This window comes from Electrophorus electricus, chromosome 2 (genome assembly GCF_041902795.1).
Source record: "Electrophorus electricus isolate QZ-2024a chromosome 2, ASM4190279v1, whole genome shotgun sequence".
Taxonomy (NCBI): domain Eukaryota; kingdom Metazoa; phylum Chordata; class Actinopteri; order Gymnotiformes; family Gymnotidae; genus Electrophorus; species Electrophorus electricus.
In genome coordinates this window covers 40112924-40138669 of record NC_137498.1, presented here as the reverse complement: position 1 = coordinate 40138669, position 25746 = coordinate 40112924, and the positions used below count along the sequence as shown (strand labels likewise).

General features: G+C 42.3%; 3 protein-coding genes across 7 annotated transcripts; 1 reads left to right on the top strand and 2 right to left on the bottom strand.

The window, feature by feature from the left end:
• Nucleotides 1–6057: 6057 nt before the first annotated feature.
• e2f3 (E2F transcription factor 3) lies at nucleotides 6058–12581 on the bottom strand. The gene is made up of 7 exons (XM_027019996.3): nucleotides 12045–12581; nucleotides 10533–10635; nucleotides 9134–9353; nucleotides 8622–8789; nucleotides 7563–7677; nucleotides 7289–7418; nucleotides 6058–7188 (listed from the first exon to the last, which is right to left on the bottom strand). The coding sequence occupies exons 1-7, from the start codon at nucleotides 12324–12326 to the stop codon at nucleotides 6905–6907; spliced, it is 1302 nt and encodes a 433-aa protein (XP_026875797.2). The 5' UTR covers nucleotides 12327–12581; the 3' UTR covers nucleotides 6058–6904.
• Nucleotides 12582–13866: 1285 nt separating this feature from the next.
• Nucleotides 13867–17339, bottom strand: srfbp1 (serum response factor binding protein 1). Of its 2 annotated transcripts, none has more exons than XM_027019988.3 (3): nucleotides 17232–17339; nucleotides 15899–16497; nucleotides 13867–15663 (listed from the first exon to the last, which is right to left on the bottom strand). In XM_027019988.3, the coding sequence occupies exons 2-3, from the start codon at nucleotides 16481–16483 to the stop codon at nucleotides 14167–14169; spliced, it is 2082 nt and encodes a 693-aa protein (XP_026875789.3). In that variant the 5' UTR covers nucleotides 16484–16497; nucleotides 17232–17339; the 3' UTR covers nucleotides 13867–14166. The 2 variants fall into 2 exon arrangements, with proteins under 2 accessions (XP_026875789.3, XP_026875790.3); XM_027019989.3 differs by having other exon boundaries at nucleotides 16922–17301.
• A 43-nt stretch (nucleotides 17340–17382) lies between these two features.
• Nucleotides 17383–25235, top strand: maco1a (macoilin 1a). 4 transcript variants are annotated; one of them, XM_027020004.3, is made up of 11 exons: nucleotides 17383–17620; nucleotides 18610–18751; nucleotides 19004–19130; nucleotides 19924–20047; nucleotides 20225–20403; nucleotides 21004–21514; nucleotides 21657–21815; nucleotides 22293–22475; nucleotides 22914–23034; nucleotides 23380–23554; nucleotides 23682–25235. In XM_027020004.3, the coding sequence occupies exons 1-11, from the start codon at nucleotides 17541–17543 to the stop codon at nucleotides 23882–23884; spliced, it is 2004 nt and encodes a 667-aa protein (XP_026875805.2). In that variant the 5' UTR covers nucleotides 17383–17540; the 3' UTR covers nucleotides 23885–25235. The 4 variants fall into 4 exon arrangements, with proteins under 4 accessions (XP_026875805.2, XP_081559508.1, XP_081559512.1 ...); XM_081703382.1 differs by having other exon boundaries at nucleotides 17389–18508; XM_081703386.1 differs by having other exon boundaries at nucleotides 17390–18441.
• Nucleotides 25236–25746: the final 511 nt, after the last annotated feature.

The window sequence follows — 25746 nt, the reverse complement described above, 5'->3', positions numbered from 1 at the left end:
ATAGGAATTTCCACACATCAGAATTTGAGAATAGCTCACTGGCCTCGTCAGTCATTTTCTATTAGCAGAGAAATACTAAATCATTAGAGAGAAAAAACGGTTAAACCAAACTCCCACAGGTTCAGCAAGATCATTTTGGAGGTATCAATCATCATTCAAGACAGACAATTAGCCTGTAGTATATTATATTCATTCAGTAAAATATAAAAGTGGAAGGGAAACAAGTGTGGACACTGTTTTTTGTCATGAAAATAATAATAATAATAATAATAATAATAATAATAATAGTTATTATTATTATTTATATAAACATTTGATGTTTAGCACCACAGAGATTTAAAAGAAGGGGAAACTGTCTTAGAGAAGGCATTTTCCCCACATGCCGACATTAAAAGGTCCACTTTTCCCAGAAACAGCTCCATCAATCACATCACATTGACAAGAGGCAAATGTGTCTGATTGGTTCATTAATCAAACTGCCTGTCAGTTCGTCTGCGTTTTTCAGCAGTTTAACGAATAAAATGAAGCGATGGGAATGATGTCACGCACCCAAGGGCAGAAATGGGCTCTCATTTCCTCTTTTCTTATACTGCCTACTTTCTGCAGCCATTCCACAAGCTCAGTGAGGAGTTGAGGGACACAGCATAGCACAGGGGCAGTTTACATGTCATTGTCCAATGAGAAGGGAATATGTCTTTCTTTTCTTCTTTTTTTTTTTTAACAAAACCCATCACAATACACTGACATTTCTTAACATGAACATACCATCTTTAATTTGAAGTTGTTTAAGAAGACTTAACTGATGGAATTTACACACACAGGCTCTGTCTCCCTAGAGATATTTGTCTTTCACATACAGACATACAACTCTGTTTAAAACACACCCTCTGCCATGCTTCTACCTTCCTCTACCACATCAGGCCCTGCCGTACCCTGGCTTCAGATCAGGTCAAGGTAGCAACCGGTGAAGTTCACTTCAGCTTGCTGTCAGGGCGGTACACATCCTCCTTGGACCACAGATTGCTGCGGAGGCGAACCGCTGGCCTGCGCAGGGGGTCTGGTCCCGAGCGAGCAGCCCGCCAGTGCCCTCTACTCCGAGGCAGTGAGCGCGCAGGGAGGAGCACTGCCTCGCTCCGATAGGCTGCGGGCTTCTAATCACGGCGCAGCCTCTCCCTCAGCCAACCGGCTTCGATCAAAACACACCGGGTGCTTTTATGAATGGAGCAAGGCGTGCTCACGTGTACACCGAGGTCTCGCAGCATGGGTGTGTACCGCTTCCCCAAACGGCGTTGCGCCCTCTGATTCAGTCAGCAAGCGAATGCATTTCCACACCCGGAATACACGTGATCTGAAACTCATTACACAAACACACCTGCAGTCAAAAGCTGTAGGCATAAACGCACAGTGCTTCAGATCAATGTAGAACCAAAAAAAAAGGAACATTACAAATTAGAAATTCCCAGCTGAGAAAGCCAGCAGTACGTCTAAAACGGGGACACTCTGTCACTGATGGGATCCGGGAACAACGACAGAAGCAGTGATGGTTTTAACAAAGAGCTAATCGCATGTACTAGGTTTGATATTCGCAACAATCCTCCCAATTTTGAATGAGCTCTCACATTATGAGCTGCAAGACTGATGCCTGAAACCTAGCACTTCCCATGAACTTTCAGTCTGGCAAGTAAAACTGGGGAAATGGGTTAAGTGTGCTCAGGGTTCGCTTTGGTGTGTCAACAGTGCCACCTATGTGCAGACAGGGAGGGTACAACTCCAAGGGAATTACATCACAGATTCCCTGCCCATTCACTCTAGCACTCTCTCAGACAAAGAGCAGGTAGTTGGGGAGCAGAGGCACATTATTCAGTGCTTGGGAAGATAAGAGGAGGCGGTCCAATAAGCCAGCCAGTCTGCCCCGCTCTAATTGCACTGTCTGCCCATGTGTCCTGACTCACAATGAGAAGACTGCTGCCACTCCACAACCTATGTTCAGGAAACACCACCGGAAGAGACATCGTGGCTGTATTCATGTTATTTGTCTAACTGAAAACATGAAGCAAAACAATCAGCTAGCTAGCACGTGTGAAACCATTCCTCAATGTTTAACAGTACACCTTATAAACACTATGGCATGGCACTCTTTTAGGTGCATATTTCATAAAGTGGTTCAAGGAGTTCATGTCACGTTCATATGGAGTCACTGCCATCTAGTGGCAAGTACAGGAAGGTCAACTCTTAAGAACAATATTCCATGTGAGTTAAAAATGATTAATCAAAAATCACAAAAACTTAAAATAGTCTCTGTTAAACAAATATATATGTAGGGAATGTTTCCTGACAATACATTTTCCATGAGGAGAGAATGTTCAGATGGCCACTGCTGACTAATGTTTTCCGTACCCCATCTCCATGTACGTTATTTCTGCAGCAGTTTGTGCAGTCAAACTGAAACACCACTCCTACACTAACGCTACCATTTTTTTTCTCAAGCATGACCATATACCCTTCCAGTCACTTTACAGACAGTAAGGGTTATCAGCCACTGGGCAGGTTATTTATCTAATTAGCACAGAGCTGACTGGGGTACAGAATCTACCTGGGGTACAGAAATTACCTGCCAGAACTAAGATAAGGGTTTTACTTTTTTTTTTTTAATGCTTCACTGTTAAATGTGCACAATTTCTTTCTGGCCTAAAAATGTATGAATTTCCAAATAATCTTCCAGAAGGAACAAACCGCCCGTGTAAACACACGTAAGCCAAGAGAATCAATGACCCTCCCCCTCTTTTTTATAATGTGGAAAGGAGTCATATTTACAAGCAGTGGGTTTAAGAATAGCCTTCATCACTCATGATTATGTCTGGTACCCCCACACTTCAGACTGACAAAGCAAGAGCAAACAAGATGATTAAAAGTTAATCCTTGCTAAGCAGTCTACCTTATGAATAACAGCAGGGAGAAAACGTACGGGAGCAAAAGGACACTACCATAACAGCATCACTTCTGCACTACGACGCTTCTGGGTGATGAAGCCAAGGAACTCCTTAGTTTCCCGCTCACCACGCAGACAAGACAGTTGCGTATTGCATTATGCCTTGCAGTGGGCTGAAACCTTCTGCTGAACATGTCACATGACAAGGGGCTGATCTGCTTTAGTTCCACCAAAATGCCTCCAAACTCATTGATGGCTTTTCCCAACAGACGTCGCATCAAGGGCGCGCCACTGAAATCCAGGTGCAGAGCTCGCGAACGCCAGGCCTCGTCCCAGACACCCGCGCGAGCGTGCGCGTGGGACGCGAGTGGCACAACGCTCCTGTCATTGGCAGCGCTCATTTGAATAACACTGCCTCCCGCAATATCAGCACTGGAAAGGTCGGAATATCCACGACAATCGGCACCATATTGTGTAGCCCTACTTACTACTCACTAACGTTAAATGAATTTTCAAGAGAGTGCATGCAAGATGTATGTAGTACACCAACTTGACAGTGCCAAAGACATTCCAACATTAAAAACAGCTAGCACGGAAATTCCGAAGTGTGAAGGTCCAGGACGCTTAACGAAAGAAGGCAGGCATCCTTCAGCAGAGTTGGCGGACTCAGGCATGCCGGTGAGCAACACAGCAAGCGACTCCCTCGCTGACGTTTGTATGGGCTGCAGCACCGCGCCAGAGCATCCTGCCCCAAACCTACTGAGGTGACGTCACTGCTAACCCCAGCACGCTCACAAACGCAGGCCGTTGGGAGACTTAATGAATTAAATGTCCATTACTCTAATTAGCTCCATTTCCAGGGTAAATAAAAAACTTAGCAAATCTATAATTATCCGAGTATAATGCACAGCAAGCCAAACAGACGTTGTAAAGAAGAGAAAGCCCTTTAATCACCCATACATGACATGCTGGGTTTATCACATTCAGTTTCTCTTCAAGATCTGGAAGCATGTGGTATACAAAGTCAACATTCAAATCTTTATTAAAAACATGTACAGAGCACACCACATACAAAATGGTTTGGAACATTTAAGGTCCAACCCTGCATTTCTCCTGAATCCCTAATAAGCTTATTTTAAACATGCCTCAACCAGGACAGAAAAACTAACGCTTCAAATGTTGAGACTTATGAAAAAAGGTAGTGCACATGGCTTAACTCCAAAATCCCTCTTCCCTTTACACACTTGGATCATGGGTGCATTTGCAGACCAGGGTCATATACATATACAGCTGAGGCTGGGGGCATTACCCACCAGTGTAAACATGTAACCCCCACCACATGTTTGCAGCCCAAGATATTCAAGAAGAGGTGGAGGTGATGAATATGGCCATGTGCTGAACACACATGAACGAAGTAAATCCAAAAACAAGCAGATCAAACGTTTACTCTTTTCAACCTGCTCAGCTTGTGGGGGAAAAAAAACACTAGACATATACTTTTCTTTTTGCTCCAATGACATCCTGGCTGGGTCTACAATAAGAGCTTGACATGTTCTTCAGCCTGGTAGGACCGAGGAATGGATTTAGCTCTCAAAACTTAAGCAGGCAGAATATAGAACATCAGGGCAGTCAAAAAACTTTCTAATGGCTCAAGAAACTACACGTTAAATTAAAAAATGTTGTTTTTTTTAAAAAAAGGAAACATTTTATAATAAGCCAATGCCAAAGTTCAGCGGTGCCAAAACATTAAGGCAATTTTAAGTGACAATTAAAGAACGGATTAGTCAAAGCTACATTAATTTAGTAAGCTGTCTATTAGTACCTGAACATGAAATGGAGAAATGCCGCTTAGGTTAGTCTTCCGCAGTTTGTATGACTCACCTCATATCAATACATTTATATGAAAGAATCCACTCTACTGCAAGAATGAAGCAGGACGCGCTGCATGTGTGAAGCGGGACACTACGGACGGGACAGGCCGTAAGCGTGTGGCGGGACGCCAAGGCTGGGCCAGAACAAGTGTGGCGGGTTCCTCTACAGCTGGCACAGAGCAGCAACCTCTGTACTGGGGATGCATTCAAATTGATGACTTATGCTTTAATACAAAAACAAATGGATTCACTACCCTCTGCTCTCTTAAAAATCAAGCAATGTCCTTGCAATGTAATTAAAAACTTCTCTTTCTGAAACACCTTCAGAATACCGCAAATTCAAACACAGTAAAACATACAAACATACTGCAGTGAGATGCATAATCTGAGGCATTTGGTTAGTCTGAGTGTTTGGCCAGTGCTTTTTGTTTTAAAGGAAGTTAGTCTTCTTAGTTTGAGAAGTCAAGACATGTTTAGACTAACATAACAAAATGACTGATGTCACAGAACGGTAAAGTGTGAAGCCTGTCCTCACAAAATAAAATGGCAATCAGCCAGGGCTTACAGGTACATGCGCCAATTCATCAGAACGCAGAAATTTCTCATCAATTCATCCTATTATTGATCATATAATCCACGAAGAAACAAGATATACCCAGTGTCCCTAAGCCCTATATTTGACAATATATTATCAGTGCAAAAGATTTAAGAATCAAACCATATATACAGAACACATTTTTCCACACAAACTTTGATACATCTGAGCCTAATAGCCAACGACTTAGACTCGCCCAACTGGTATTTGTCCATGACTTACAAATGTGCTCAATGAAAGGGAATATGCATCATAGCCTAAACTGTTAATTTACTGTACTAAAAAGTCATTTTTCCTATTTCAACAACATACAAACAAAATCCATCAAGGCTCCTTCATAAGCAGGTGTTGGCATAGTGCTTTATATGATGGAGCTAAACGGTTAATCCAACATACGGTTCAGAGTGGAGCCCTACCCCCTCCCAAAGGGCGCAAGAAGCTTTAAAAGACCTCTCAAGAAAGCCATATACTTAAGAATGAAGCAAAGTGGTTAAATACTTGTGTTAAATACATACAGTTTATGAATTTACATCAAATTTGACTACAGGAACACTGGTAATAGCCCTGAGAAAATTTGTGCTGTGGCTGAAACACAGTATACACACACAGAGACACACACTTGTGCACAGATGTATCAATCTGAAACCCATGTCCACAGGATGTAAGAATTTACCTATTTATTTGCCATATTCTATCAATCAATCAGACTGAGTATTAAACAAACCTTTCCAGTGAGACCACATACTGGCAACCATCAGAGAAAATCTGTACAGTACAGTCTCTACAGTACTGAACAAGAACCACGAAACGGGTAGGAAATGAATGACCAAATATACTAATGTTAGTATATGCTCCATATTAAAATTGTACAAGCCTCTTTCAAAGAAGAAATGCTAGCTAGAGTAGCCAATGAATAATTGTTACAAATCTATGTAAGGTTTGGCCAGCTAGCAAAGTAATAAACTACTCTAAGCACACGTACATTTTCATGGCAAACTAATTTACCACTGACTTAACTCCCCCCCCCCTTTCCAAAAAAAAAAAAAAAAAAAAAAAAAAAGACAAACATCCTCAACACACTTCTTGAGGACCAAGATCTGGAAACTCCCATCAAAATATATGTACTACTTTTGGGATTTTTATTCATCAGACACTACAAGCTACCCTTGTGTCCCACTGGTCAGTTGCAGAGTGGTATCGCTCTGCTTGCCATGCTGGACACACTGCTGACCCAAACACAGCAGAGCAGAAACTTCAGAAGGACTAGGAAGAACAGCTTCAGCTTTGTAGGTCATTCAGAGACACCATGTCCATGGACCAGCTAACACAGAGGGCACATGGCTGAAACAGACTTCCAGAAACCCATGTTTGCCGGGTATAATGATATATGCTCATATGCTCTTCAAAAACCCCAACTGATCCTGTCTTGGTGCAGTGCTTCTCCCTATGAAACGCAACTTCATTTCACACACGACTATCTTTCTTGCCCTCCTAGGGTCCCAGCAGGGCTCACATGATGAGCAGGTCGTCCAGGGGCAGTGCATCAAGATCGCAGGAGTCAAACAGATCACTGATACCCTGCTCATCATCCAGAGCCAGCACGTAGTCCTCCCCGAGGAGTGCGGGAGACAGGGTGGCGAACAGGGCCGGCTCTGGTGGCGGCTGGCGCACACAGGTCAGCGAGGAGGTGAGGGCCGTCAAGCAGGGGCTGCCTGTCTGCATGCCGCAGACAACAGCGTTGCCGTTGACACTGCTCAACTGGCTGGCATCGGTTGCTTTGGCTTTGCTGCCTTCTGCAAAATAATTAAACACTGACAGGCTTCTCCGAAGACAAATGCCCTTTTCTCTTACTTACACGTGCATACATACATACACACACACAGACTGGCTCACCTTTGGACACTCTGTGGAAGGTAGTGTCATTTCCATTCAAATCCACACTGTTATTCAAAGGTCCACTGCGGTCAGCACAGAGGAACACATCTATGGGGCCTTTTGAGCTACTCAAGTGGACCTGTAAACTCTACCCACAGTGAAGGAAAAAGTTTACACATTTAACAGAACACACATGATACCTTGTATACAGGTTAATAGGTTGAAGAACCTGTTAACTGAAGCCAAAAGCATAGGAGTAAGTGGAAGTTAGTACGAGAGTCAAGGGTTTCACCTCTTTTGGATCGGGCACCTCCAGCTTGGTTTCCAATGGTGCTTTGACAGCAATTACAGTTTGGTCCTGCAAACTTTGGATTCTTCGGATGTCCTGGTATGTGATGTAGGCAAATGTGGGAGCAGATAAGGAACACAAGAAGTAGGAGGACATCCAAGTTGGAAGATGACAAAACCTGCTTGGGATTTAAAGCCCAGCAGCTAGAAAAGCACCAAAAAGTGCCACTTATGGCTGTAGAAAGAAGGGGCAAATTTGATAACACAAACATGCCAAAAGAGGTAGGGCAGGTAAAGGAGTCTTTACTAAAGCAAATGATAGCTTTTTAAATGATTAAACACAAGGACAAAGATGCCTATAATAATAATTTGTTATTTAAATGCAATCAACATGCTATGGTACCAAGTGACTCATTGTGTGTATTGTAATAAAGAAAGCATTTGGTCCAAATGCATCATCCCAGCACAGCACTGCTGATACGCAGACACTTTAGACCTGATCAAAACATTCAAATGAGTACAACATGAAAGTGTGAATCCTCCAGGACCAGTTTAAGAAAGTAAAAACCATCTCACAGGCATTCACTGGACCATTTACAACATACCGCCAACCAACAAACCGAGTTTCCCTGAAGAGGCATGACCGATGTGAAGGCTCTGAATTCTAGACAGTATTTGCTGCCCACCACAGGTTACAGGACAACAGCATAAATCAGAAATCTGCTCAATCAGAACCACTCCCACAAGCGCAGTTCAACAGCAGTGGCCTGCGCTCAAACAGTAGTCACTCTAACAATCTATTGGTTACCTCATCACTTAGAATTCAGTCCAATGAGGCGGACAGCTGTGGTTATCCCCCAGGCACAGTGGAAGCCAGTATTTTAAGAGTCCAATAAAAGCTGAACTTCCTTACTGGCAACCATTTTAAAAATGAGGCCCCATGAAATCTGTAGCCAAAACAGTGTTACTTTCCAAGCATTTTAAAAAGACTTTAAGGACAGCTTACTGCAGACCATACCTAAATAGAAGAGAGATGGAGATAATGTGGAGCAGAAAAGGATATTTCTGACTATGCATCTCTTCAGTCATCTGCTGGACGTGGGTAGTGCACGTCTGAATGAGCTCATCCAGATGCGTCTCCTCCTCTCGGAGGGCCAGCATCTCTCTGCCCAGGCTCTGCCCTGCCACCTGCACAGACAGTGGCCCTACCTCTGAAGGCAGGCTGGAGCCCCTGGAAAGAAAAAGCCCCCCAGTTGCCCACTTTAGCCTTACCCATGACAGCTCTACCCTACACTGATCAACCCCAAGCAAAGAGCCCCCTTTAAGGACACTACATAATAATGTCACTAAAAACCTAACAAAAAAAAAGAATCTCAAAAAGCATGTTCATAATAAGGTATTAACTGCTTCCAAACAGTCATTTCTAAAACCCAAGATGCACGCCTGATGGTGTTTCGGCTATGGGCACAGATATCAAAGAGTAGTAAAAAAAAGTAGCGCCACAGGCTTGGAAATCATTTTTAGATGCTTGCGCTATTCAAGCCTCACTCCCTCAGACCCCAAGCACACACTCACAGCCACTGGATGTTGTTCTTGGACTTCTTCTTGATGAGGCGTACGCCCTCCAGCACGTTGGTGATGTCATAAAGACGCCTCTTCTGAACGTTGAGAGTGTCGGCAGCCTGGTTCAGGTCCAGCACGCCGTCAGCGGACTGCGCCAGTAGCTGACAGAACTTTTTGGTCAGGAGGCCCAGGGATGTGTCGTAGCGTGACCTCTCGGGTGGAGTTTTAGTACCTGGGGCATCAAATGCAGTTAAGCAAAGATCCAAACACCTCCACCAGCTATATTTAAATATGCAGGAGGAAGATGATCTTTATTAGGGCTACTAGTCTGTTAAGTTCAGACTCTTAGGTTCCAGTGGCCAGAATAGTACCAAATGGTACCAACACATTCTAAACCTGGTAATAAACTAAATGTTTGAGTTGGGCATCTTTCACAGGATTATTCAGGTGCCTAAGGCAATCAGGTACTGGCCTATGGTTATAAAATTGTACCATATACTTTGATGTTCTTAACATCATGGTTTCTGCAGTTGAGCCATGATTGTCAGTGTTGACCAGTGAGGATTGCATGACTACATCCACTATATCAGAACACAAGAAACACTTAAGTTTGGTACATTTCAGTTTAAACCTTGTAAATATGTTTAGTACATTTCCCATTAAACATGGAAGGATATTATGAACGGCGGCAGACTAAATAAAAATGCAATGTCAATAATATCATCTGAACAGACTACAGATTTAAAGCATGTAGTGATGATGCACTCTGGTAGAAAGACTGAACAGGCCAACACCTAGTAATAATCAGGCGATTCCAAAATGCTCAATGAACAACATTCCAGGTCATTTCATGCAGTTGTTGCAAACTCAAATGACTTCCGACAATGACAAATACTTGCTTAAAAAAATTCTCTGAGCAGTCATTCCAGTAGCTTCTCTGAAGCACCAACTTAAAACCAAGAGAAGGGGAAAGGGTAGCTGACTTCATGCCAAACACACAATGCCATAAAAGCTACAAATTTAACCAACAGCCCTCTGGTCATGGTGAATTATGACTCGGTGCTTAACAAAAATGGTTAATTTAAGATGGTGAGCTCCTCGGCTTCAAAATCGGAGACTACCTTCACATAAAATGTCTCAAATAAACAAGAGCCAACAGTCATTAAATGCATACTGCATCAGTTTATTTACACTTGATTTATGTTGGGCATTAAGTGAGTTTTTACAATGCAGCCAGAATGGCTTCCATCATCATGTGAAGTATATGTAAATAGCCAGAAGATATAGGAAGTTTGAGAGCAACAAGCCTTGCCAATCCAACTGCCCCAGGAAAATACAACTAGATTCCCATCGTGGTGACTTTGCACTTGGGTGAGTTTCATGTCCAGTCTGCTTTAGTTGATGGTAATACCTTTGGGGCTCTTCACCCCAAGAGCTGTCCTGCGACCCCTGGATGTCTGAGCTGGTTCACTGTATTGGTGGTCCGTGATGTCCAAATCCAAACGGCGTTTAGCCTGAGCAGATATTCAAAATATTACAAATTATGCCCAGACTTCAATATGAGAACAAGGTGTGAAAATAGTCCTAGCTGAGGTGCAAACAAAGCAATGCTGTGTAATGACTGTCCTGGAACTAGTTTTTATTTAACACAGTAAAGTCTTCAATGATTAATCTTGAGTGGAAATCAATACAATTTACCCAGCTCTCAACGGTGACTAGCCTACACTATAGTAGATTAAGGCCAGTGTCACTATAATACACTACATCTACAGCCTGAACAGAATTTCATGTGAATACAGCTAATCAAGCGTTGTCTACATTATAATGCACCTACATTCACCACCAGTTTCACTGAGCACAACATGTGCATTTAGCTTTACATAATCAAAACGACATTTAGAAGAGAAAGAAAAAATTCCTTGTTCGACTTCAATAAATGCAACGGTCTACAAATGAGTTAATGGTCACATTCTGAGATTTTTTTAATGTCTGAATGAAAAGGCCGTGTCTCAAACTAGTGCTGGAAAAGTTGGGCTTTATGCACGTTTAAATACAGCCTGGCTGCATGCTTAAAGGAAGCGGGTAAAAAACACGTCGCCCTCCACCGAACAAGACAACTGTACAACAACAGATTAAATGGACCAAGAAACAACTAGATTAGACAGCGTTAGTTAGCTAGGTATCTTCTTATGCCCTAGAAAAAGAGTCGGGGGAACAAAAAGCTCCTAACAAGCCGAGGCCTGGTTTTTAGTCACGTAATCCCGATAAGAAGCAGCTAGCGGGCTATCGAGCCATCTTCTACGATAATGAAAGAACGCGGAGGCTGACCATGTGTTTTCGACAAATAAGTTCGGGCCTACTCGGAAGCTAGCTGGTTTAGCTAACAGATGTAAACGACGAGTTTAGCGAACTCATTCCTCTTCTTAGTGCGCACCACTGTGCAAAGCCACCAGTGAGCAGCTTTATAGGAAAATAGAAACATTTGAGGCACTCTACTGTAATTCGCAGTTGTGCAGTTCGCAAAAGCATTTATCTATCAATTTTCATAACAACACAAGTTGCATCTTTGCGATATAAAAGTTTCAACACCTCAGTTTTTGAATCTTACTGAAATTTGCAACCCAGTGTTTACTAATAAGGAAGCGCGGAACTAGCCAGCTGGATCCGGGGTGCAGCTCCTGCATCCAGGCTAAAAACCGCACTAGCTATCGAGCTAAAGTGGACCAACACGTAATTCAATAGTAAGAATTATTCGACTGTAGCTCGGTATCCAGCTATATAACTTCTTTTTATCACATTACTAGCTAGCTGCAAGTTAGCCGTCACAGCCGCATTAGCCTAGCTGGTTAAGGGAATAGCTAGTTTAAAGCTTTAGAAATGTACAAATTAGTATAAATGAACAAAATGTAGTTACATTTATTACCGGGGGACGTCCTGAAGCTGGTCGCAACCTCGTGCCGTTTGTAAGGTTAGGTCCTTGGAAAGGAGTTGTGTATAAGCTGCCAACTGAATGATCAGCCACACGGACATTCGTAGGCTGGGAAGCACAAGACGGTGGTGTTTTAAGTTGCATGTAGGTCGCAGTAGAATGCGACGAAGAACGCCGATCAGCCAGTGTACTCAAACCTGTATTTTGTTCAAGGGTAGTGCCACCAACCCCCGATATTATCAATCTATCTTTAACCGAGGAAACCCCTTTTCTCATCTTCAGAGATTCGGGATCCCTTTGTGTCTTTGGTTCTTTGAGGGTCTTATTCTGCAAATTACTCAAACGAAGACCTAAAATAATCACCAGGACTGATAAAGGAAACTCTTATTAATCGGACTGATTCGAAAAGGTAAAATATCGATGAGTAAAAACAGCTGATGGAAACGATTAAAATAAGAAGCGAATTCGCTCCTATCCGCTTAAAAAATGGCTCCAGGAAGCGGACAATGAATGAAGGGATACGGTTTACGCGCGAAAGGCCCTCCCGCGAAACTCGGATTTCCCGGGATGTATTTGAAACAAATTTACATATTTAAAACCATTGGCCGTTATCAATACACTTTCTGCCGCCATTGGATGACATTCCTCGTAGGTAAACCAATGAAAACGTAGAAGACCTAGACTGCACCAGCAGCTTCAGGGAAACGTCGGGTGGCCAATGCCCTCTAGTGCTAAGTGATATGAATAGTATGAGCTAAAATTAAATAATTCTGAAATCAAATTCTTTCGAAGAACGCAAATAAATAAATACAATTAAATAATAAGGGCAAAATATTATTTTAAAAATGTTCATTATACATATAAGAAAATTGAAAAGTTAATCCGAAATGTTCTGCATAGTTAGTTTCTGACGCTTGCTTAAAGTGAACGATTTAATCATCAAAAGTTTAACTTTTGTAACACCAAACGTACAAACACATTTCTGCATTATATACTTTTGTTAGGTTAGGTACTTTTATTGCAAACCGCAATCTGTTTTCTGAAGCTTTCCATTTGTGTATTCACAGAAATGTTAGTATTTGTACTGAACTGCAGCAATCTTTCACAGAAGCTTGCATAAAACTAAAAAGGGTATGCAAATTACTAAAGACAGCATAGTTTAGCATAAAGTACAACACTTTTGCTGCTTTGATAGTGATTAAAATGATAGTGATTTATTGCAGAAATTGCAGGATTGTTTGGTTTTGATTGTACTTTCATTTTTACACAGAAGTAAGATGTTTATCTCCAAGTATCTTCTCTGGATTGTGTGAAATTTTGTTACACTGAACCAAATTATGCAACAAGTCTGTAAGCAATCGCAAAAAAAAAAAAAAAAAAAAAAAAAAAAAAAAAAAATTAAATAGCAATAAATGATTTAAACAGTGATCCTTATTGTTGTAGAATTGTAATGTTAATTATTTTATATATTACTCCATCTTAAAAATAACTAACCAAGGGTACCATATCATTTTTAAAATGGTCATTAATAGTAATAACTTGTAAAGCCAGCACAAACACTTACTGTCTCTGAGCCATAATAATCATAAGACAATGATCTTAACCTCTGATGCTGGGCAATGACACTGATTCCTTGACTACTTTATTCTATGACTATCGATGTTATCTTCCATCTGTGGCCAACCTCAACCTATTTAAATGATTATAAGCATGTTCTAGAAAAAAGTACATAATATTGTAACCACATATACAACAGTGGAGTAAATGGTCCTGAGTAACACTTTGGTCTTCACATCTAGCAGAAATACAATGAAAACACATTACATACATTTTATTTTGCATACACACAAACAACTGCAAACAAAGCTCCATAAACAGCCTTAACATATTAATATGTTAATATGATTTAAGGACTATTATTCCTAATTAGAAAAATGTGTTGAAAGCAAATAACTGACTTGTTTTTGATGTCTGCATTAGTACAGAAGGAATCTCTTTATGTAGACATTTTTGTATTTCTTTCTGATGCCTTAACATATAGAAGACACCACTAGAAACCCATAGGTCCTTTGTGGGTGTGGGAGGTAAAACTTGAAACATATTATCATCATCAATTTTAATTGTCATCAAATTTAATCTTTTTCCCCTGGAAACCTGTGATTTGCGCCTGCTGCTCTTTCCTCTTTCTGCTGGCTTCCCACGAGGGATGCAGCGTTTGCTGGGAATGTTGGGGACGGTTAACCTTACCAGGTCCACCTTTACTACCCTGGGCTGGATTCCTCCCAAACCGTGCTTCTGTGGTAATCCTCGTCCCTGGACCAGGACCTTTGGGTCCAGCTGCCAGTTTATTAAAGGCTACACGCCTTCTGTCATTCCTGGGGTCTTGGCTTTTGAACCAAGTTGGTTTTGCATTACCATCAGAACATTTTTTCTGGTTCTGTAAGCGCAGTGGCTTTGAATTACAGTCTTTCCCCTTCTGATAGGCATCACTAGATTTGGACAGGGTGGAACAGAATACTGATTGCATTTTGAATTCTTGACGTGCATCACCGGCCTCCTTAGCTTTCTGCAATCTGGCTACCTTGGTAGGGTCGCTCTTTTTCTCCTTCTCAGCTGCTCCATCACTTTTCTTTTTCTTAAGTTTGCTCACTTTGCCAAGGAAGAAATCATCATCATCGCTCTCCTCGGACTGAGAAGACTGCTTGTGGAAACGCTCTTCGGTACTGTCATCAAAATATTCTCTCTCTTCTTCACCATCTGACAGATCTGAGTCATTCTCTTCCTTGCTACCTCTGTTCTCTGGCTTCTTGGTCTCAGTTATGAGTTCATTTCTTCCTGGTGGTGGTGCACTCATCACTGGTGTTTCTTGACAATGCATGCTCTTGACAACGCCCACTGTAACAGCTATTTCAGAATCACTTTTTAGATGGACTGAACTCTCTACATCTTTTTCAGTCACTCCTTCTTTTGATATTGAGGCTGCTGTCTCGTTCACAGTATGCAGTTTGGTATCTTCTGACAGCTTTATAGCATTATAGTTTTTAATTACTTCATCCTTCAAGGGTTGATCTTTCTTTCTTTTATCTTCTGTTTTGTCGTCGTCGTCGTCATCACTGTCATCAGTAACCATCATATCCTCATCAGCCTTATCTTCAACCTCCTCCTCCTCACCATCGCTATCTTCATCCTTTTTCACTTCACTGAAATCCTCCTTGCCCACATTTCTTTGCTTAGCTGATGCCACCTTTGTCCTTTCCTCTTCAATGGCCTTACGGACATCCTGAAGCTTCTTGACAAAGCGTGGATGTGTGGCAATCTGGGCAGTGGCTCTCTCCAGCGAGCTGGACTTTGGGTCCAGCAGAACATATTCAAGATCCATTTTCCCCTGAAGCGCTGTTATAGTAACATGGTCAGGTAAAAGATCCCTCAAAACCTGGACTTCCTTTTGAAGACTTGTTATGCATTGCTGATTGACTTTCAGATCTTTGTCCTTCTCCCTCCTCAGGCTGGTAATCTTCTGGGTCACCTTATGAATAAGCAGCATCCTCAATTTCTTCACTTGTTTCCTCATCCTTACCACCTCAGTGGGTGTGATGTCTGCCTCTAAGGATTTCTGCAAGAAAAACATTGTTCAAAAACAACTAAAATGTCAATCATGGTAGTATAAATTTCACTGGATATCTATCCTTAATTAGGAATTATGGTCTATAAAATATAATCCACCAACATGTAAAAATACAGTAAAGTAGCATTTTACATTTTTAGCCATTTAGGTTAGTCTAAGGAAAATGGTTGTAATCCTTAATGGCTCAATGTTGAATAATAATAGCATTTCTAAATGCACAAACCTCTTTTGTTGTGACTGAAACACACTGATCCTGATTGATCATTTTATTGAATCCCTGCACATCATCTCCCTCATGCTCCTTGTTCTTCCCTTTTATGAGCTCTTCCTTCAACCCCTCATCACCATCACTCTCGAGCTCGGAATCGTTCAGCTGCAGGACACTGCCTCCAGATTCCAGCTCAGCTGTTGTCTGGGCCTCCACAGCATTCAGCCTTTCGGCACTGAAAGCTTTGACAGCATCCTTGAGGCTCTGGATTCTCCTGCTGAAGTCTGGGTGTGTGGCAACGCGAGCAGTGGCGCGTTCTGACAGGCTCGCAGCTTTGTTCTGGCACACCTTCTGGAAGCTGATGTCCTGCTGCAGGGCTGTCTTGGTGATGTTGTCCGGAGCAAGGGCCTTTAGCTCATGCATCTCCTCAAGCAAGCGCGCAGCACGCCTCTGATATCTCTCCAAGTCAGCCTGCGTTCCTTTCTTTCTCTTCAGAGCTGCAATCTGTCTCGTGAGCTTCCGGCGAACCAACACCTTGACCCTCTTCACCTCGGCCCTCATTTTGACCACCTCGTTGCTGAGGTTTAGTGCTGCTGGCATCTTTCTTCAATTTTCTGCAGATGAACAGATGAAGTGTTAAAGCCAGAACCATTAAAGCCACACATGACAGCGCAGGGAGGTTAAAGTTCTCCAAAATTAGTGCAGTTGTACAGAAACTGTAATCTCAGATTAATACATCTGTGCCTGTGTGCAAAAGATTGATTTTTTAAATTTGATTCCAATAAAATGCTTCACAAGTACCGGCCATACCTGACTTGTTTATGATCACAAATCTCAAATTACAGGGCTGCACGTGTGGATTGTGCGGGGATAATTCAAACTTTATTTTTATTTTATTTATTAATTTTTTAAAACAATATTTAAAAAATACAACGACAAATAAAAGGCCCTGTGGCATTTTTTTTCGTGTTCTTTGTAAGCAATTGTTTTACTCCGACCGTGAATTTATCCAAGAAATGGGGGATATCAGATACGAACCTTAATTGGATCTCGTCCAGTTAATTGTTGTGGATTACGATTAATAGCGGGAAGATTAATCAAAATGTACTCTTTCTTCAAGTATATTGTTAGGTAAGACAGTTACCTAAGCATTCGCTAGCTAGCTGTCCACGTTAGCAAGTTAGCTAGCGAGCTATAGTGCTGGTGTTTATCAGCATGGCAGAGAAAAGGCATGGCAGTTTGGCCAGTCCAAGTTTGTCTTAAATCGCACGGTTGAATAGCAGTGATTCAGACAATAAATTATAAATGCCCACGAATGGTTACAGTTGCCACTTAAAATTCGACCTACCTTTAAAGTAAAAGCGTTAAATTTACGCAATAAAAATGTTTGTCCAAGACGCCGCCATTCTTACACTCGGTGCACGCAAAAAAAAAGACGTCTTGACGTCAGAGCGTCAGGAAACGTCTAATATGAAAGGGGCGGGGTTTTTGCGGACTATTTTTATTTATTTCTTTGTTTCTAGCTGAGGAAAAAAAAAAAAAAAAATAATGATGGCATCGTTGCATTCGAGGAGTGATGCGCGTCGGTTTTAGGCCCAGCACACAGTTTTGTTCATAGTAACAGGTAGAAAATATATATTCGAATCAAAGGGGGAGAATGAAGCGGCGCAATGCGGACTGCAGTAAACTCCGTCGCCCGTTAAAACGGAATCGTATCACCGAGGGGATTCACAGCAGGTACGGAGAAAATCGGCTCCCCCAGACCAACTACTGCAGTATAACGGCGTCCGGATATTGTCCTGTCCATCTTTAATGCCCACCTCGTCATCTGTTTTATGCAGCCTGGCCTGTCACAGCTATCTCAGCTAGCGTTAGGCTCTTCGCTTCGCTGGTTGTAGCTGAGGAGGGTCCGTGCAAGATCAACCCTGTCGTTACATCTAAAAATCTCTGACGGCCGTCTTAGCTACGGAGCTAACGGTAGTTACGCCGGGGCTATCTTAGTCCAGTCAACCCGTCCAGTTATGTAGCTTTGCTTGCTAGCTACCTCGGCCATTTATGGATGGCTACGATAGCTGCCTGCCATATGTGGGTACACGTATGTTATGTACCTTTACCACTAGTCACCGTCGCTATCTTATCTATCTTAAGTTACTTTTCCAGTCAGAAATAATTGTTGCATTGGATTTTAATGACACTTTCATCGCTCAACGTTTTTGATCACCAGCACATATTGCTGCTGTCTCCCGTAACAAGTACATTTGCACAGATACTTGGCACCGTTAATTTTGTACATCTACCTGGCTATCTGCAGTATCTAAAGTGTCGATTTCCTCAGAATTGCAAGCGAGCTAGTCATCTGAGATTGTAAAGGACATCCTCAGAGGTGTTAAGAATATGCCTAGCAGTGAACTTCAGATGTGTTGAACTTCTCTGCTGCTAGGTTCCTACGCGTGTTTTGGCTGTTGGTCGTGATATGAATCAGAAATTATTCCCGCCATTCTAAAAGCTTATTAACTGGCGAGGCTGGGCCGATACAATCGATATGTAAATCCTCCCCGGTAAGCATGCATGTCAACTTCATGGTTCTTCCACTACAAAAAAATGTTCTCCCTGTGCCATGGTGATGTATGCACATGTTTTATTAATACCGTTTTATTATGGTTTTACAAGGCAATTTTCTGTTACTGCAAGTATAACTGATCCATCAACGACCTTGTTTCTGGCAGTACCTTCCTCTACCTAAAATTCCTGCTGGTGTGGGCCCTGGTACTGCTTGCAGATTTTGTGCTGGAGTTCCGGTTTGAATACTTATGGCCATTCTGGCTCTTCATCAGGAGTGTGTATGACTCCTTTAGATACCAGGGACTGGTAAGTATTGCCCCCTTAGCTAAATACTCAGCCATCAGTAGGATGTTTAGTTCATTAAACTCACAATTAATGGCTGAAGATATGACACACCTGTACAGAGCTTGTTTTATAAATGTGAATAGGTGCAAAGCCTTTTCCCCCTCCATTAAAGGTGTCAAGTGCCCTATAGTGGGTGCATATCAGTAGTTTACATGTATATCTCTCTCTCTCTCTCTCTCTCTCTCTCTCTCTCTCTCTCTCTCTGCTCTTCAGGCGTTCTCCGTGTTCTTTGTTTGCGTTGCATTCACATCAGACATCATATGCCTCCTGTTCATCCCTATGCAGTGGCTGTTTTTTGCTGCCAGCACTTATGTTTGGGTGCAGTATGTATGGCACACGGGTAAGCAAAGGAATCAAACTTTGATTTTAATTTATTTTTAAGAATGTAAATGATAAATATAAATAAATAGTCTAATTGTAAATAGTATAACTGTTTTTTGTTATTTCAGGAAGCCCTGATTGCAAAGCTAACTGTAAAAAAAATTAAAAAGTTCTTTAAAGAATTTATTAAAATTGTCCTGATACATTTAACCCTAGTATTTATATAAAATGCTTTTATATTAGATCTACCTCCAAACTGCCTATAAAATATTTATTGTGCTTGTGTGTTTAGCCTATAATTAGAAGCAGCATAATGAGAATTCCTCTACAAAATCTTTTCTGGATGAAGGGTAGATTAATTTTATCAATGCCCTTCTTGTTCGTTAGGGTTCTTCAGGATAGGGTTTAATGAAGTGCTGAGGTGGAGTAATAGTTTCCCAGTTTGCGGACACCTTCCACTTGGCTCGGCTACAGCAGCGTTGGCTGCTGTTGATCTATTGCACCTAGCGAGACTCAGCAAGGCAGGATGCCTGAGGGTTTGTTACCAAGATTAGGAATCTGAAAGTGTTTTTCTTGCATATCTCCTGTGTCCTAGAAAGGCAGTTATCTATATGAGGAAGGGTACTTGTCTCCAGTTTATTTTAAAGTGGAAAAAAAAAACAGCAAATGAAGAGCTTAGCAAATTGTTCTGTGTTGTCCAAAGGGTTCCTAACATTGTCAGTGTAGTAAGAATGCATGGCCACTATTAGGAAATTAAAATCTTTGATAATACAGGGAATGTAAAAGTGGCCTGTGTGTGTCTGCCTCCTCAGAGCGAGGAGTGTGTCTGCCCACAGTCTCTTTGTGGATCCTTTTCGTCTATATTGAAGCAGCCATCAGATTCAAAGACCTGAAAAATTTCCACATTGGCCTGTGTCGTCCGTTCGCTGCTCACTGGTATGCTGTTCTGAGGCAGTGGGGTTATTTATTTTGCTACTGAACCACATTTAATATGCTTGTGCATGCAATGTGTGTATTTTAGAACTTCACACACACAACCGTTCCCTTTTTTATTTTGAAAAGTCTGGTTTAGAAAGCGGAGTCCCTGATGCATCTCTCTCTTTCGCATGGCAGCATCGGCTACCCTGTGGTGACGCTGGGCTTCGGCTTCAAGAGCTACGTGAGCTACAAGATGCGCTTGCGGAAGCAGAAGGAGGTGCAGAAGGAGAACGAGTTCTACATGCAGCTGCTGCAGCAAGCACTGCCTCCTGAGCAACAGATGCTTCAGAGGCAGGAGAGAGAGGCAGAGGAAGGTGAGCAGCGGGTGGACAGACGCGTGGGCCTCGTTGCGTATTAACCTTCTGAACCGAACTTGGGTCGCTCTCTGTTTATGATAAACTGCAGTGGAATTAGGTAAATGCACTACTGTCACTGACATGGACAATTATTTTACATGGATTTTTCGTGTTGTATTAAAATTGTAGGTGTGATTGTTATCTGTATAGCCAGTGATTAAGACTTGAATGCCCATTATCAATGTAGTGGGAAGAAGTGTGACTCAGAGTTGGCACAGAGGCCAGAGCTACAGGGATGTTGACCACTCGGCCAGTCAGGGCCATGGATTTAAAACTTTTTTTTTTTTTTTTTTTAAAGCAGGCTTGTGGAGACTTTTAAACAATCTATTCTTCAAGCACCCTGTTTTTACTCCTTGGCCTCATTGTCATTAATACACTTGCCAGTATCTCTCAAAGTAAAGATTATTCACTGGACACAGATTTTTAAAAAGTGTGTGTGTGCTTGCATGAGTGCTTATTTCAGGGCTACAATCATAATACACTGATAATTGGGTGGAGAAAAATAAAACAGCGGGAACATGTCTCTCCAGACTAATCTGTCCCTCTGTCTCTCTGCAGCTGCTTCTAAAAGCATGTTGGAGGCTGATGCAACACTGGTGGCTCAAAATGGCACCCCAACCACTAAAAAACTGCCTATCTCCTTCCCAGAGCTGGAGCCCCGAGATAGGGGCAGGGAGGGTGTGAGAGAGGCCAAGAAACAGCAACAGCACAGCATAGGAATAAACAACAATATCTTACAGACTGTGGACTCTAAGCTGCAGGACATTGAATACATGGAAAATCATTTGAGCAGCAAGAGACTGAATAATGAGCTTGGAGGCAGTGCTGAGAGCATACTGCTTAAAGAGGACATGGGCAGCATGGCAGGAGCTTCCTCCTCTTCCAAACATTGCAAAAATTCCTCTCCTCACAGCCACAGTTCCACCAATGGCAGCGTGCCCTCCTCATCCTTGTCCAATAAAAATGAGAAAAAGCAGAAGGGAGTAGGGAAAACTGCTGCCAGCCATCGAGATCTGATGGAGAACTGCATACCCAACAACCAGCTTAGTAAGCCGGACGCTTTGGTGCGGTAAGCGGCTTCCTACCTGGTCCCACCAGATCACAAACTTGCGTGATATATGCGTAAAAGGCTGTGTTTATCGGTGGCTGTGGTTGTGACCGGGCCGTGCTGTGGTTGTGACCGGACCGTGTTGTGCTGTGTGCCGGTTCAGTCTGGAGCAGGACGTGAAGAAGCTGAAGGCAGACCTGCAGGCCAGCCGTCAGCTGGAGCAGGACCTGCGCAGTCAGATCGGCTCACTGGGCAGCGTGGAGAGGAGTATGCGCTCCGAGCTCAGCCAGCTCCGCCAGGAGAATGAGTTGCTACAGAGCAAGTGAGACTTGAGCATACTCTGGAGGGCTCTTCCTGTTCACTCTGCTCAAAAGCCTGATTGCCTGAGTCTGGTACTAGAGATTTTCCACGGTGTAGAGTTTAGTACCAACCCTAATGACAATGTCTGCTATATTAGAGCAGGTGCATTTAGGTTAGCGTGGGAAATAAACTCTGCAGGGTGGTAGATTTCCAGGACTGGAAGTCAGCACCCCTGAACTAAAGTGCTTTTTAAATTTATCATGCTCTGAATTTTTCTTTACATTCAGAATGCTTTGACATGCTGAAGTTTACTGGCAAAGCTTGTGGAGAAATTTACTTGCCAGCTTTGATTTAATATTTTTTATTTTTTTTTACAAATTTTTGACTAATAAAATTTGACAGTTTCTAAATAAAATTCTTTGGCAGTGTCTAATAGTGGTCGATCCTTTCTATGTAATCTCGATTCAGGAAGATCCTTTTGGATGTGTGTGTGTGTCAGGCTTCATAACGCAGTGCAGGCCAAGCAAAAGGACAGGCAGATGATTGCTCAGCTGGAGAAGCGTCTGAAGTTGGAGCAGGAGGCTCGTGCAGTGGCGGAGAAGCAGCTGGCAGAGGAGAAGAAGAGGAAGAAGCTAGAGGAGGCCACTACAGCCCGTGCTGTTGCCCTGGCCGCCGCCTCCAGGTAGGGCCCACGCACAGCACAGCATAGCAGACCTCGGCTCTTGTAGGAGTTCATATTTTCTGCCACCTACAAATTGGCTGTTCACTGACAGCAAGTATAAACTAGTCATTTTTGAATTTCAGCATAAATCTCAGGGGTTTTTGAATGTTCAGTGGGGGATACAGGGTCTTTACTAAAAATAAAAACTAACAACGAGAGGGTACTAAGTGTAACTAATGCAAGGCTACTTTTTAGACAATTCTAATACAAGCATACATGTGTCTTAACCTTTCATGAGTTTAGGGAACACCTCTGAAACCTACTACTCCTCTAAAAGCTGATACTGCCTCCACCCCAACACACAATACCCTGTCTGGAGCCTTTCAGTTTATCTCTTCAGTCATGCCCACTGTTTCTTGTTTTAACTTCTGGGAGACTCATTGTCTTCTAACTCTGCAGAGGGGAGTGCACAGACTCCCTTAGGAGTCGCATACGTGAGCTGGAGTCTGACTGCAAGAAGCTCTCCCAGGATGTTAAGTTTAAAGAAGAGCATCTCCGAGAGCTGGAGGGCAAAGCGCAGGTGAGAGTTTCACCACAGGAGCCTCATTTCTCATTCACCGTTCCTAATGTAGTATACTACCTGTACTCCTTTCAGGAAAGACACTGATTAGTAGGGCTAACTCATCCATACAGTAACTTCCTTGGCATCCAGGTCAGGTGAATAGCATTCCCCTCCCAGACTGTTGAAGTATATGGCAGTGCTATGTAACTTGAGAAGATGTAGCAATAGACCTTGCATATCTGAAGGTTGATGCAGCCTGATGGAGTTAATGGATGAGAATAGGAGGTGGGTGCTAAAACATAAGAAATGGTCATGTGTTTTCCCCCATCTCTCTGTGTCTCTTCTTTCTGTTCTGCTTGGCAGGAGTTGCACAAGTATAAAGAGAATGAGAAGGATACAGAGGTCCTTATGTCTGCGCTGTCAGCCATGCAGGATAAAACCCAGCACCTGGAGAACAGCCTGAGTGCTGAGACCAGGATCAAGCTGGATCTCTTCTCAGCACTGGGCGACGCCAAAAGGCAGCTAGAGATTGCACAAGGTCACTCCTCTCCCTTGTTGAACATTTCAGTGTCACTTAATCCTGTTTTTTCTTGATGCATCTCACACGTGTATATATACACACACACACACATTCATGGTTCCTTTTTTAATGCATCTGTGTGCAGGTCAGATCCTTCACAAGGAACAGGAGATAAAGGAGCTGAAACAGAAGATAGCTGAGGTCATGGCTGTGATGCCCAGTATCGCCTATTCGGCTGAGGCCAACAGCATGAGTCCTGTGGCGCCCCACTATTCGTCCAAGTTCATGGACACCAGCCCCTCTAGTCTGGATCCCAATGCTTCTGTGTACCAGCCCCTGAACAAGTGAAGGCTCGCTTTTCCGGATTCTCCTGTTTTGGTTCTTTAAATTGACCAAGCTCAGTATATGTACCTCTTAAGAGTGTTCTTACACCTCTACCCCAAATAGTCTACCTTGTTTTTGGCTCAGAGTGGTAGTAAAGGGATGTCACACTGACCAAAACCACCCAGCTTGGATTTCATGAATATTTTTGTAAAGCTCTCACCAAGCTCAGCCAAACTCTTTTTTTTTTTTTTTTTTTTTTTTATCTTTATCTTCCTCTTTAAGGCACTACTGCCTGTGGTGCTTATCTGGCCTTTGAGTCTCGCTCTTATGAGCGCATACTACCTTTAATGAACAGAGGCTTCTTTCCTCCCTACCTTTGTGTTAAATGCAAGGAATTAATGCCAGGATGAAGGCATTTTTAAACATCCAGGATGAGTTTAAAGAATGTACAAGAGGAAATATTGGTTCATGTTTGGTTCTTTACGATGAGAGTATTTGTGATGATAATTTGTTTATTCAGATATTGTGCCTGTTTAAAGAGCATGTTTCAGTTCAGTTATGACCACAGTATTGTAATTTATCTTCCTTGAGACATATACAGATATGGAATTGGTTCTTCCCCAATGCTGTCACAATTTTAACAACTCCCGAGTTCACCTGTGTTCCATGTAGGATGATACTGAAGTATAGGATGAGGTTTACAAACTGATCTGTATACTGTATTTGTTAATTATATGCTGCATAAATATTTGGGAATGTTGTATTTTGCGGTCAGTGCAAATCCTCTTTATTACTGGACCAAATGGCAGTAGAATTTAGATAATATACAGAAATGGTGAACCTACAAAGTGTGAGTAGCTGATATTTTCCAGTCGTTTTACACAGTGCCTTGAAGCTTTTCTGTTTTAATACCTCACTTACGACCTGGATGTTCTCTCTCAATCAGAGTAGGTTACATGACCGTTCTCCTGCCCCCCCCCCCCCCCCCCCCCATAATCGTTTAAGTGATAGTGATTGCCACAGAAGTTGGCAAATTGAGGAGCCACTTGACTAATGCACTGTGTACATGTGTTATATTATTAGTGCTAGCAAGAATGGCCTAGCACCTATTACTAACAACAACAACAAAAAAAATCAGCCTGTTTTATGATGGTTGTATCTTGCATTTTCTTAAGCAGTTGCTCTGACATGAATAACAGCAAACATGTTTAAATGTGACCTGGTTTTGCAACAGGAGTAATTTGAAAAATGTTGAATACTCTAGTGTTCCCCTTTTTTCCTCTTGTTTTTGAAAATTGTTTCAGTGGATTACAATGGTGGTGTATTGGGTCTTTTTTTTGGTCATTTTTGTGGAGAGTAAAAAAATCAGTTCTTATTTTGTCCTCCATTTTCTTTTTTTTAAGAAAATGTTAGTGCATAGTTAAACATGGTGAGTACTCTGTAAACTTATAAAAGTTCAACTGAAAAGATAAAATCTACTTGACATTCTGTACGCCTGAAAGGAAAGCTTTGGCAGTAGATTCATAGGATGAGCTGTGCATATGTACTATGCAACCTGGTTAATAATGATACATAATAACATCCCACATGCGGTTTTGGCTACTTGTGACTTCTTCGTCGGTAAATAGGCAAACCATGCGATGTTCTCTAGTCATGTGGGGCGATATAAATCGAGTTAAGGGCAATCGCTATATGGTTCCGGCTGTGTTAAAATGTGATGCTTGAGGTATGCAGCAAATAATAGAAAACATTCAAGCAACGCATGCGTATTATGCTTAAACATTAGAAATCGCTTTTCAAAAATGGGTCAAGGACGGTACCCCGACACGTTTACATTTTTGGGAGTCACAGATATAACCCCGCCCCATTTGGGGGAGTCACAGGTA

Excerpts from the sequence above, each read along its gene's own strand:
- e2f3 (XM_027019996.3), bottom strand. The coding sequence starts at position 12,326 with ATGAGAAAAGGGGTTTCCTCGGTTAAAGATAGATTGATAATATCGGGG. Across the intron at positions 10,636-12,044 it reads CAGCTTCAGGACGTCCCCCG|GCTAAACGCCGTTTGGATTT; the intron begins GTAATAAATGTA and ends ATATCTGCTCAG. Across the intron at positions 8,790-9,133 it reads AAGAACAACATCCAGTGGCT|GGGCTCCAGCCTGCCTTCAG; the intron begins GTGAGTGTGTGC and ends TTTTCTTTCCAG.
- srfbp1 (XM_027019988.3), bottom strand. The coding sequence starts at position 16,483 with ATGCCAGCAGCACTAAACCTCAGCAACGAGGTGGTCAAAATGAGGGCC. Across the intron at positions 15,664-15,898 it reads TTTCAGTCACAACAAAAGAG|AAATCCTTAGAGGCAGACAT; the intron begins GTTTGTGCATTT and ends TTTTTCTTGCAG.
- maco1a (XM_027020004.3), top strand. The coding sequence starts at position 17,541 with ATGAAGCGGCGCAATGCGGACTGCAGTAAACTCCGTCGCCCGTTAAAA. Across the intron at positions 17,621-18,609 it reads ACCGAGGGGATTCACAGCAG|TACCTTCCTCTACCTAAAAT; the intron begins GTACGGAGAAAA and ends TGTTTCTGGCAG. Across the intron at positions 21,515-21,656 it reads AAGCCGGACGCTTTGGTGCG|TCTGGAGCAGGACGTGAAGA; the intron begins GTAAGCGGCTTC and ends GTGCCGGTTCAG.